Here is a 13,824-nt window from a genome sequence, read left to right as displayed (position 1 = left end):
CCACTAAATTTTTGAATGATCTGTTATGCAGCAAACGCAGACTGAGCAGCCCTTAACTATGTAGGTATGACTCAAAGTTTATTTCGGGCATAGAATTTTCTCATATGGCTGATCAAATTACCTTGAAAACTGCCAAATCTCCACTTCATTTTACGCTGTCTGGACATGGACTCTGACTGTTGTCAGAATACGGACACCCTGGGACGGTTTGATATTGGATCTCTGATCTTCAGAATATGAAGTTGACTAATGTGCTTGAAATGTGACATATATAGTATAATATGTTTCTTGGAGAACATATAAATATGTAGGCAAAACATACACATTTACAACCAGTGCAAACTTCAAAGAAGCAATTGAAAAGTTAATGCAAATCCAATCAGCTTTGTTTTCTAACATGATGGCTGATGATATAAAGAACAAAAACAAAACAAAATGAAAAACAACCACCAAACCAAACAGGTTCTGATTTTGTACAACTAATCAAATATATCCTATAGACACAGCCATAAATTCTCTAATTTCTCCTCAAATCATTTTTTCATTATGATATATTTCTGAAAATATCACCAGAGGTTTATATATTCTTCCAGTTGTCTGTGTGTAATTGCCTCAATTCTAATGATGACCCATCAGTAGAGATTAGTGAATCTTTGATTTATCTTATGTCAGAGTGGTGTCTTTCCTCTTTTCCTGGCAGCCTCTCTTTGCTGTCCAGTTCTCCTTGCTGGGCACTTTGGGAAAGCAGCCAATTCCAGGGCTAATGTGTTTCTGCTGTTATCTGACACTCACGCTGCTTTATAGAGGCAGCAATGAAGATAAGTCCTAAGTGATGTATTTTTACAGCAAACCTTTTAGTTACTTAGAACAGAACTCCTCCAATTCGCTTCCTTCCCCTCTATTTGCTGTGCAAGAACCATACTAATGTGAAAATGCTGGATTTGGAAACGCTCCCAGCAGACAGACTCGTGTTTCCATGAAGTGGGGTGAGTGCAGGATGGCTGAGAGGGTCAGACGTGATAAGAGACCCCAGCAGTGGTCCAGGGTATGCTGTCAAACAGCTATGCCCTAAAGAGCCTGGAAGGAGAGGAAAGGGGCAGGTAAGCACAGAAGGAGAAAGAGTCAATACGTTATAATGGACATCGTTTTGCTCCAGTGGAAATATTTCACCCCAGTGCAATGTTAACCTTGGCTCAGTTGCATTCTTTAATATGTTCTCCTCAGGTTGATGAGAATCTATTTCATTCCTTTCCCTCTTTAAATTACTCCCAAGATTTTGATAGCCACTGAAAAGGAGAGCTGCTTAGTAAAAGGAGGAGGTTTAGAGGTCTTGATGTGGAAAATAAATTAGAGAAAAGAAGAAGAGTAGAAAACCATTTCTTCCTGGCTTTCATTTCTAAAATGGAATTAGAAGTGAGACATAATAAGTTTATAATTTCCCTTTGGCTGGAAGTGGGTCTGCCGTCATTACCTCATGCTCTCTCGGGGGTGTGAGTGCCTGTGTTCATTTCAGCATTATTTAATGCCAGGGCTATGAATGTCCCCTATGAGAAATCCATCTGGGCCATACTACATTAGTCCTGTGGTCAATTAGAAAGGGTGAGGCTGGGCTGGGCTGGGTGGCAGTCGTGGGATGAGGAGGGGACAGAGAGAGATGGAGCATGGTGAAGGGACAGCAAGAGGAAGCAGCTGCACTCTGTGGTTGGCCAGGGCTTCCCTCTGACTCCTCCTGTTCATCTTTATGGAGACACCTGTCCCCACAGTCCTGCCGCCCTGACTCTAGGAACTTTATCCAAGTGCTGACCCAAGAATTTACTTCACAGCAAGTTTGAATTTGAGTTCTGTGTTGTAAAACAATACAGACTATGATTTTTTGATGTTGGTACTATTATTTGAAAATTCACTTGCTTAAATTAATATTAATAATTAAGTCTTATGTTTGACTGCTTTTATAGGTCAGATGTCAAATTTTGCAAAGCAGTGGCTTAACAAGGTCATACTAACTCGGAGACAGAGTTCGCTCTTTCCCTCTTATTGATTTCTCATGTGATTTTAATATTGTGTGTAAATCTTGAATCTTTTGCATAGGTCCCCATCTGTATTCTTCTGGGCATAGGAACAGATCTAAAAGACAATCACTCTTCATGATATTATCCCCAATTGGTATAATGACCATTATGAGATTATTCAATTCTAATAATTAGTTAAACCATTTGATATTTGCTCTAGAGTTTGGTTATCAAAGTTTATAAACCAGAGGCTTAGCAAAGGTAAGAAATTGACATTTAAAAAAATCTTTTCTCCTTGGCTGTGACATCGATTTGCTGGGAATAACTTATACCCATGACCACAGTGGGCCAGGTGCTGACACTTTATCTTTAACCACAGAGTCAGAGCAGGATTGGCTTTTGAGAAGTGATAGAGATTTTGGTGTGATATTCATAAAGTACCTAACATTTCCTAGATCAAGATCTTTCCATAATATGCTGAAGTCATTAATTTTGTATAGAAGAAAAGGCCCTGAAGACAGTGATTTTTAACAGCTTTACAGGTTTCGGGTTGGCATATCTTTTTACCTAAATGGTCGTGTAGTCATATGTAGACAGCTCCGTTTATATAACAAAGTTCTTCTCTGTGACCGCAATTTGCTCCCCTAGACCCTCCATTATAATGAACCTCAATCCCCTGCTTACTGATCCCCTTCTAATGGGTTAAAATCCTAGATTGGTATAAAACTCTATGATTTTTATGTCAGGCCAAGTCGGCACACCTAATTCGAGAAATTGCATACCTGATGGTTAGTTCTATCCACTGTGTTGGCCGTGGAGGGGTGGTCTCTAGTGTTCTGACGAATTCGAGTGGAGTTCTGCTGCTCAATGGTGGAGGAAGTTGGAATACAGAACTCTCTGAAACATCGTTTGAAGTTCTCATCCAGAAAGGCATAAAGGACTGGATTCAGGCAGCTGTTTGTGTAACCTAGAGCAATGCAGAAGTGCCAGGACACAGTCTGGAAAGTAGTTTCTGGGATCGTGATCAAGGCTTTAATGATGACATAAATGTGAATGGGGGTCCAGCAGACAATGAACACAGCCACAACCACCAGCACCATCCTGGTGATTCTTCGCAAGTTCCTGTCCTTTTCTTTGGAGCCGGAGAGCATGCGGACACTCTTGAGGCGTAAGATCATCAGTCCATAGCATACTGTAATGATGAGGACAGGCATGACAAAGGCAAAGATGAAAACACAGATCTTCAGCAGGTTTTCCCAATACCATGCTGGGTGAGAGAATGTTAATGTACAATCTATGGAACCTAGAAGAAAAGAAGTTTAGGGAAAAGTTTGCAGCAACATTTAATTATATCATCAGGTATTATTATTGCCTATTTGCTTGCTAACTTAGAGCCTGGACCAGAGCTAACTTAAGACTATTACTACACAAGCCAATAAGACAAAATTTAAATAAATTGTGAAGAAATGCACCTCCCTACTGATTTTCAGAGAAAGTTACTTTTTATTTAATTTTTTCTAACTTTCCTGTTTTGCAGTACATTTTGATCAAATTAAGCTTTTGTTCAATGAACAATTATGGACTTCTCGCCTTGAGCTGGACCCTCTAGGGGTCTATGTTGATATAAAAAATACAATCATTGTTCGAAGGAGGTTCCAAATAATGGGTATTTTCATATCACTTTTTGATGGGTAGTTCATTATTCTGATATTAGATCTAGAAAGATAAATGTGTCATGAAGGCTGCCATGTGAAATTTAAAACAAACCTTAAAGTAATACTGTTTGGGTTTAGGCTCTAATTACTCTTGGGAGAGCTATGTCCTTATTTACACACCATTTTGATGAAGGAAGTACAGAGAAATCAGGAGCAAATAGATATAGTCTCTTTAAAATGTTTAGTGGGCTTAAAATAACAGAAAAAAATTCCTATTTCAAAATATTCAAAGGTATTTTTCTAGAAAGAATAACTAAAATTGCAATTTGACTAAGACATTGGACCCTCCATAAATTCTACTTGGCTCATGACATCACCAACATATTGAACTATAAGCCCTCCATCCCTCAGGCCTGTAAGATCACTCACCATGCCTGTATTTTGTTGTTGCCATGAACATTACAGGCAAACCAATGGCTGAAGAGAGGATCCAATTGCAGACATTGACAATTTTGGCATTTCGGGGAGTACGGAAATCCAGGGCCTTGACGGGATGGCAGACTGCAATGTAGCGATCAACACTCATGGTGCAGAGGGTGAAAATGCTGGTGAACATGTTATAGTAATCTATGGAGATCACGATTTTGCAAAGGATGGTTCCAAACGGCCATGTTCCCATTAGGTAATTGACACTCTGGAAGGGCAGGGTACTGGTTGCTAAGGCATCTGCCAGAGCAAGGTTGAAAATATAGATGTTAGTGGCAGTCTTCATTTTGGTGTATCTAGGAAATAAAGGAAGAGCAGTGAGAGAGTCAGTAAAAGACACCAAGATGAAATACAAGTAAGCTTCCATTAATAAAATTATGTAGACTAGTGGAAAGCATTTGAGATGAGATACAGAACTCTTTTCCAGTACTAGCTTGGCTATTTACAATGATGTGCCTATGGGCTAAATTCATAATTTCTGTATCTATCAGTTTTCTTACCTGTAAAGTGATTATAAGAGCAACCATGCTGATTTTGAGGGTTTTTTTTTTTTTTTTTTTTTTTTTTTTTATGTGCCAGTCACCGTGATAGGTGTAATAGATACAGGGAGATATCAGTCAAATAGCAGATGCAGAGACTGGATAATAATTATAAATATATAAAATAAAATTTTAGCTATATACATATAGTTTAAATTATCAAACACTATAATAGTGCAAGAGTAAATATATATGCATGTCTACATATGCACATGCATGTACGAACACATAGACTATTATGGGGGCATAGAGATGAGGTGTCTAACAGAGCATAAGGCAAAGGAAGTAGGGGGACAAAGATATGGAGGGCATCCTAGAAATGCAGATGCCCAAGTTTAATCTAAAAGTATATGTGAAAGTATGAGTTAGGCAGTTGGTAGGATTAAGTCATTTCAGGCAGAGAGAGAACAGAAAGAAACCCAACAAGGGCGTAGAGTCGAAATGGCACAAAGTGTGTGCTTGGCACTGCTAAAGGGTAAAATTCTACCAGGGAATGGCAATGGTTATAATAGGGGAGAAAACGAGAGGCCAGTACACGGAGGAACTTGTACGCCATGGTGAGAAGATCAGACTTTATTCAATCCATGATGGGGAATCTAAGAGTTTAGTTTTAAAAAACTTCTAATAGTTTTATTGAGGTATGTATGATGAATGACACATAATTAAGGTGTACAATTTGATAAGTCTAGACATATGCATATACCTGTAAAACCATCACCATAATCAAGATCAGCGATTGGCAAATTCTGGCCTGTAGACCCATTTGGGCCACTGCCTATTTTTGTGAAGTTTTATTGGAGCACAGCCACATCTTTTCATTTACATCTTATCTGTAGGTGTTTTGATGCTATAATGGTAGAGTTGTGTAGTTGCAACAGAGATCCTATGGCCTGCAAAGCCTAAAATATTTGCTATCTTGCCGTTCACAGAAAAAAAACACCAACTTAGATGAAGATAGTTAACATATCAGTTACCCCCAAAAGTTTCCTTGTGCAGGTCTATAATCTTTCCCTCTTGCCCTTCCTTACTTCAACCCCCACACCCCCACTGTTCCCCAGGCAATCACTAATTTGATTTACTTTCTGTCCTTATAGATTGGTTTGTATTTTCTAAAATTTTATACAAATAGGATAAGTCAGTATATGTATTCTTTTTTTGTAAACTTCTTTCACTCAGAGTAATTATTTTGAGATTCATCCATATGGTTGCATGTGTCGAAAATTCATTCCTTTTTGTTGCCAAGTAGTATTGCATTGTATAGTTATGGCCACTCTTTGTTTATGTGTTCACCTATTAATGGAAATTGAGTTGCATACAGTTTTTGACTACTACAAATTGACTGTTATGAACATTTATGTGTAAGTCTTTTTATGAACATATCCTTTTCTTTCTCCTGGGTAAGCATCTAGGAGTGTTATATGTCTTCAGCATCTGCAAAAATTAGAATTAACAAGTAGAAGAGATAAGCAGGTACACTTACAGTAATACATTACATCTGATACTGGAAGTATATCTTGCAAATATTGAACATCTATTGTCTTTCTGTTTCTCATATATTTACCCTAATTTAGTAATAGTACCTCATTTTCATTCTGGGGAACCTCTCATTTCCCATTCGCAGTCCATGTGCTTTGCAAAGGGTTTGATTACTAGTTGAGGGCATAAAGATGTTAACTGATTGGGGCCACAGTGAATGGCCAGGTATGGTGTCATGTTTCAACTAGAGCCAATGAGATTTTTTTAGGGACTTCTGGAGAAATGATTTATTTGATTTCCCACAGGACCCAAACCTGAGAGGATGTGTGGTATGTAGTTGCTGGGAGAGCCTGTCTCAAAATGGAGCCAAACCAGAAGGTGTGGATTTCTAAGAGTGAGAGAGAATCCATAACTGAATCCAAGTCTCCTTTCAACATTTTATCTACATGGTGCAATCAATCTCTTAAACTTCAGCTTGTGTTTACTGTTTTTCAATCACATGAGGTTAAGAGTCGAACTCATTCAGTCCAAAATGGTTGTTGGTTGGAGGAAATGGTATTATAGACCCATTTATGTAGGGCCTTAATTCAGTGTTGCAGGAAAGTGTTTTGGTTTTAGTAAACACCAGGAAGCTAATTTCATGAATTTCCTTCGGGACAACAGGTTGGAATTGTCTAGTGAGTGCTAAAATTCTGATTCCTGATTCTAGTATGCAATCCTTGCAAAGGTTGCATTACAGCCAGAAAGGCTCCCCATTTTCATATTTTGGGGCTTTTTTGACCTGCTTTAGAAGGTTTACTTTTTAAAAGGATTTTAAAAGGAAAAGATAGAGAAAACCATTTAATCTGAAGAGATAAACCACTGTGATTTCAGCGAGGACTCTAAACATGGCAAACCTAAAAAGATAATTTAGGCAAAGTACAAGAAACAAGCACAAACCAAAATTAAAACCGAGTTAAAGCTTTTTGAATAACTAACCTAGATACTCAAGAAGTTTTAAATTGTTGATGTTGTTTATAAGCAGAAGTTTCTCCCTTAAAGCAGAAAAACAGCTTTTGCTAGGTACACCACTGATTACAGTTATGCATGGTCTGAAAGGCGCATTTGATAGCATTAGTCACTCTCCTACCCAGCAGACCTCACATTTCACCTCTTATCTTTAATAGAGTGTTTTATGTTAAATAATTGGGTTCTTTACAGTCAGTTTTCTGACTCATACTTCTAACCTTTTCTTCAGGCTTATCTTAGCACTAAATATTTATAATCATTTTCTCCCCTGGAATGCAGTGTTTATGAAAAAAAATTAGGTTAGTGTCATACATCACAAAAAGAAAAGTGAGGTAATACATGTGTTAACTAGCTTGATTTATTTATTCCATAATGCATATATATTACAAAATATAATGTCATGTACACAATAACTATATAATTTTACCTGTCAACTTAAAAAAAAACAAAAATAATTTAAAAAGTGAGTATCTATCAAAACTATTTCAATGGGCATTTTACAGGAATAGTATTGTTTAATTTTTCTCAGTTTGTCCAAAGAGTCTTCCTCTAAAGATAGCCAGCATTCTTATCCCAATTACTCATGCTTTGAATACCAGCAACATATCATAAGACATTCAGCAATTTCCTAAATATGTGAAAGAGACTTATTCAAGACTAATGATTTGGGAATTCTAATTGCCTCCAGCACATACCCAGAGGCTTTAATCTGAAGAGGTAATCTGATGAGAAAAAGGGAAATGTAACCCAGCAAGCACAAGCTTTCATTCTGATGTGGTGGTATGAATGTTGCCCCAGCAAAGTCAAATGAATGATTAGGGTTGCACGGTAAGCCATGCACAGGTGTGTACAAACCAGAGTTACCAAAGGAGCCAAGTTGCTGAGCTAGAGGATTGTCTTAGTTGTTCAGACCCCATCTGAGTGGGTCTGAGTAGAACTCCTGGGTATTAAATCACAACCCTTTCTTATCCTTTGTGCCTATTGCTTATTACTGTGCCATAAATGTGTTTAGAGGCAAAGTGGGCCAAGTGAGCTGGGGGAGAAAGTGAACTGACATGTCCTTAGGGTGTCTCATCTGGACTCACAGGCCCTCCTGACATTGACTGTCACTGAATTGGGTCTTCTGTATGCAGTGCCTAAGCTATTTTTTCTAATTTTCCCATTGAAATTTTTGTAGTTGGTATTTCTTTAAATTTGTTCCAGGAAATTAAGTAGCATGAATCTGAATGAATTACCACGCAGTTCTTTTTTTTTTTTTTTTTTTAATTGTGTCAGTCTCAGAACCTTCAATGTTTGAGCCAGTATAGTGATTTTACAGAGCTTCTGGAAGAGGCATCATGAAGGCCATTTTGTTGGTGGCTCTCCTATTTTCCTATGTTGTATACATATCTTTTGTTTGCAATTGTCCTTCCTTTTGTATGGTTGTAAAATAATTCCTCATTATCTTTAGACCCATGCTTCATGTCATTTCCCCAACTATTACTGCTAACCAAAACTTCATTGGTTTTGACCAACTTGTGCTAAATGAAGCCATGCTGAATAAATTACTCATGTACACCTGTAAATGCTTTACAGATTTGTTTCGTTTTGTTTTTAAGTTAATTATTTGAATTGTGATGACCCTATCTCAATCCAGAAATAAAACTGACAAAGAGAGCCTAAAAAGAGGAAGACCACATTTTAGAATCCATCTTGTTAGTTTTATACTATGTTATTCCCTTCACATTGTTCAACGATCTTTTTTAGGAGTTCACAAATAGCACAACAGCATCCCTATGGGGATGTGCAGTCTTCCTCCTCATTTTGGGCTTTTTCTGCCTTTTCATGTTTCTACCAAATGGAGTGAAGAGGAAAGATATCTAATTCAGTGAAGAGTCAATGAGCCACTTTTGTATGTTCAGTACTGTGCTTGGAAAAGTACATGTCTTGCATTTGTTGTGACATAGAAATCCACATTTTAATGGAGAAAAGAAAAAAAAAAAAAACAACCTCCCTAGAGTGTTATCTTCTGTTTTTCGTGATTAATTGGATAAATCCAATGAAATAAAGGCACATGTCCTATATCTTATGCTATTTAGGCAAGGATAGCGTTCAAGTGAGTACCTACCAGAATTTTTCCATTATTATCCATTCTATTCTTATATACCAGGTGTGTGTGCAAGTGTGTGTGCACGTGTGTGTGTGTGTGCACGTTTGTCTGTGGGGGGGAGGTGTTCTTAAATAACAAACAGAACCAAAACTAGAGATTATGCTCTCTCTCATTTGTTATTAACATAGAAAGAGACCATATATTAGTATTTTACATTCTGTTATGTTCCCCCTTAGCTCACTAAAGGAGGAAACAGGGGATTTTTCACTTTGCTATATAATGTTCTAGAACATTTCATTACATTTTTGTCAAAGTGATGTTATGTGACTAAATTTCCAATGAGCTAATACTAGAGAAGAGAGAGACCTCAGACCTCTGAGCCCCGCAGACAGGACAGTGACAGGTGCTTGCTAGCCTGCCTCAAAAGAGAAGACAGAGTGAGGCTTCCAGGAAATTAAACAAAGAGGCACCTCCTTGCAGAGGTCGACTGCCTGCTTCCATCTCTGTGTCACTGGAGTGGGGTGATCATCAGAGTCTTTCTGGTTGAGTGTCACTCTGTCTTTATCCACATCCCCTTTCCTTTTTTGTTCTATCCTTAACTTCTCTCTTTTCTTCCTCCTCTGTGTCCCCTTAATGAGAAAAATATATTCCAGACAGAGCAAGGGGAAGTTTTGTTTCCTTGGCACAATGATGAGCTTTATACACAGAAAATGTGAAATTAATAACTAATTATATTTTTAGTTTTGCATTTGGGGCTAGGAAAAATCAGAGTAAAATTTGTATCTCTTAATAATTGTATGGAATCTAAGGGCTTATATGTCTGTAACACTAACTCTCCTGCTAATCTCATCATTTCATTCTCTTTGGGTTTCTATTTGCCCATTTTTTCCATTATTTCTCTTATTTTATTGTATGCATTTTTGCAAGGCTCTTCTGATCTTCTTTTTGAAATTGGAGGCTGGAGTGAAGGATGGAAAGAGAACATGGCCACATGTCAATGCACAACCCCTCTGGGCATAGGAAAGGAAATGAAAGGAAAGACACTTCCGTTATGGCCAAGAGACCCATTGTTTTTGGATTATGCTTTTTGGAAGGGCCTATTTCCTGCTTTATTTGATTTCTAAAAGTTTTACTTTAGGGCATGAATAGCACATACCTCATAAGAGGTTTATATGAAAAATCACATTTTGCTTCTTTAGTTTCTGTATTCTGTGATAAATAACATTTATGTGTTATAGAAAAATATGACTATGCTATATTTTCTGATATATAAACCATTATAATTGGATAAAATATTCTTATCTGTGACTTAAGGTTTTCAAATATACAGAATATTTATTTTTTTGGATCAAATGACTTTGAAAACAGCATTGGCACATCCATCTCAGGAACTAGAGCTTTATGGTTCATAGACAACAATGTTTTGCTTTTATTCTAAAGACCTGGTTTTTAGAACATAGAAATAACTCAGCTTTCAAATTTGGGACTTCTAAGAGCAAAGGAAATTTTTTATATTTTAGGATCTGAAAGTTTTGTACATAAAAAAATAATCAAGTATGCATTACCAGCAACTTCAAATAATGGTATATTTTTCGATACTTCTTTATTATTGAAGAAACAATAAAAAGACAACTTTGAAATATAATAAGGCAATTATACCAATATCAATCTTAGAAAACACTTTTTGTAATTTGTATAAATATTTAGAGGGCACAGACTATCAGTACAATTTTTTCTATCGCACTTAGTACAACAAATATAAGGCTTCATATACACTTCTGGTGATGATGTTGTACATATAAACACTCATATTACATGTAAAATATGAATGGTAACATGAATTGAAAAGTAAAGAGAAATAACAGAGAAAAATTACCCATTTTGCACAGAACCCAGCACAAGATGGGACCAGCAAATGCTTGTTAAATGGAATTGAATAAACGAATAGAGCTTGGGTTATTTTATTATGGTAAGGTAAAACAAATCTTACATGGGGAATCAGCAGTAAACTTTGAGTAGAAATGAAGAAGGAACATTCCTTTTTGCCTTGCCAATTCATTGTCAAGTTAAAAATAACTTTGGTCATAGAAGGTCATAGAATGATGGAAAGATTCGAAAGAGACTTTTGAGACCACATTTTCTAAATCACCTTGCTTTATGGTGAAGAACCAGAGGCACAGAGAGGTACAAGATTAAGCCTTTCCCTCCCTGTTCCCCAGGCTTCATCTAAAACAAAAATGTGCCTTCTATTCTGTCCTGTGAGCCACGTATATTTCTGCAACTGCACTGCTCATAATGTTGCAGACAGTTTGCCCCAGCACCACTCTGCTGCTATCTAGCTAAATCAAGGTAGGCACGCAAAACTTTGTTATCTTCTTTTCAAAGATAGTTGTGGTGAGAGTATCTTGGAAATTTTGAGACATGACACTGAGTGCTGTAACAGAATCACAGTTGCTAAGTTTTTTCCATATCTTTTGCTTTGTTCTCTTACAATCCACTGTTTGAACCTATCAGTTCTCTTTGGTTGACTCACAACCTCTCTCTCTCCAGTTTTGTGATGACATTTCTATTCTCTTTTGAACATTTGCACCTGCTTGTCCTCTTGGCTTCTCGAAGGCAGTGCTTCTCAAAGTGCACTTGTTCCTTCTCTTAACCACCACCATCACCACAATCGGGAGCAGCAAAGTAGTCAGTAACATAATTTAAGAAGATACAGTAAATGGAGAATTAAGAGAATTAGGAAGATGGATCTACAAGACTTAACTACTTTTTAGAAGTAGGGAGAACAGGAGGAAGGGTGTAATATGACTCCAAAATTTCTAGCATGGAAGAATGGACAGATAGTAATATCATTATCTGACAGAGAAGGAAGAGAGAAAAGGCAGATTTGGTGTTGATAGAAAAGTTCAGTTTTGAATGTATTTTGTTGTGGGTCAAAGGAGACATGTCCATTAAGCAGTTGGATATATGTCTGCAGTTTAGTTGGAACAATTCATTTATAGATCATTAGACTCTAGGTGGTAATTCTAATCATGCAAATGGGTGAGACTGTTTGTGCTATCATGCAGAATGCGAAGAAGATAAAGACACAGAAGAACAAAGTTCCAGAAAAAGACAGAGAGGGAGAGAGATATTGAGAGAGAGAGAGAGAGACAGAGAAAGGTGTTATTTTATTTTATTATAGTCAGATAAAACAGTAAAACAGGCTGCATCAGAAACATGGGAGTGGGAGAGAAACCAGATTTGAAATGCCAGAGCTAGGAGCTAGTCTGTGGAAGCGTTTTCTGATCATTAGACATACATTTTTGTAGCTGGAGGATTTGTTTTTTTATCAATACCCTATCAAAACAGTTCTTTTCTATCATGACTACATTTGGTTATACTAAATAGCGTAAAATGTAGCTATTCATGGAGTATAACTTTTGATGGCAATTGTTTGAAATAGAACTTAAAATTTTTGCATTTGAAAGCATAAGTCTGTTGCAGTGCTATAGCCATGAGTATTTCTATGTGTAAAATCACATATTTTATGCATCCTAATGTATTGGATCACATTTTATGATACACATTTTCCTGATCAATCTCACAGCTCATATAAAAAAGAAATGATAGAAATGTTTCCAAATTTGATATCATAAAAATGAACATGACAATTTCAGAATCAATTTGTAAAACTGAAAGAATTTTTCTAAAATATCAGTAAAATTAAATAAATTTTGATCAATTATACTAGAGAAAAAAACTAATTATTTTTCTCTTTTCCTATAGAAAATGATAATCCACAATTGCTATTAAAAGATGAGGCATTTAAAATTCAAAATGAGGCAGCCTAGAATTTAGGATAGTATTATAGAGATATGGCAGGGAATTAACTAACAAAATATTATTTTTTTCTGGATTTTATGATGTTTGTGGTATTCATCAGCTTTTAAAACTTTTTGAAAATGTTTTTCAATCTAATTATTTTCTTCAATTTCTTATTTTTATTTGTAATTTTGTATCTTTTTTCAAAAGAGTGCTCCACTGTTCATGAGTCTTGAGCCCTGCCCCACATACTCTGAGCCCACCGCTGCCCACATCTCAGCTCTGGCTTGCAGGACTGTTTTTGGATTTATTTATTTATTTATTTATTTTTTTAATTTTATTTTGTCGATATACATTGTAGCTGATTATTGCTCCCCATCACCAAAACCTCCCTCCCTTCTCCCTCCCCCCCTCCCCCCCAACAATGTCCTTTCTGTTTGCTTGTTGTATCAACTTCAAATAGTTGTGGTTGTTATATCTTCTTCCCCCCCCCCCGGTTTGTGTGTGTGTGTGTGTATGTGTGTGTGTGAATTTATATATTAATTTTTAGCTCCTTCCAATAAGTGAGAACATGTGGTATTTCTCTTTCTGTGCCTGACTTGTTTCACTTAATATAATTCTCTCAAGGTCCATCCATGTTGTTGCAAATGGCAGTATTTCATTCGTTTTTATAGCTGAGTAGTATTCCATTATGTAGATGTACCACATTTTCCGTATCCACTCATCTGATGATGGGCATTTGGGCTGGTTCCAACTCT

At 36.7% G+C, this 13,824-nt stretch overlaps 1 protein-coding gene across 1 annotated transcript in view; it reads right to left on the bottom strand.

The window, feature by feature from the left end:
• Positions 1-2,770: 2,770 nt before the first annotated feature.
• The window catches only part of OPRM1 (opioid receptor mu 1), a 55,113-nt gene continuing 44,059 nt past the window's right edge, over positions 2,771-13,824 (bottom strand). The window contains exons 2-3 of the mRNA XM_063098377.1: positions 4,094-4,446; positions 2,771-3,312 (exon numbers count right to left, since the gene is read on the bottom strand). Coding sequence (XP_062954447.1) covers positions 2,771-3,312; positions 4,094-4,446 — 895 coding nt within the window. The remainder of the gene's footprint in view (positions 3,313-4,093; positions 4,447-13,824) is intronic.

The sequence above is a fragment of the Cynocephalus volans genome, chromosome 5 (genome assembly GCF_027409185.1).
Source record: "Cynocephalus volans isolate mCynVol1 chromosome 5, mCynVol1.pri, whole genome shotgun sequence".
Taxonomy (NCBI): domain Eukaryota; kingdom Metazoa; phylum Chordata; class Mammalia; order Dermoptera; family Cynocephalidae; genus Cynocephalus; species Cynocephalus volans.
Note: the sequence above shows the minus strand (reverse complement) of the source record. Positions and strands in the feature narration are given on the sequence as shown.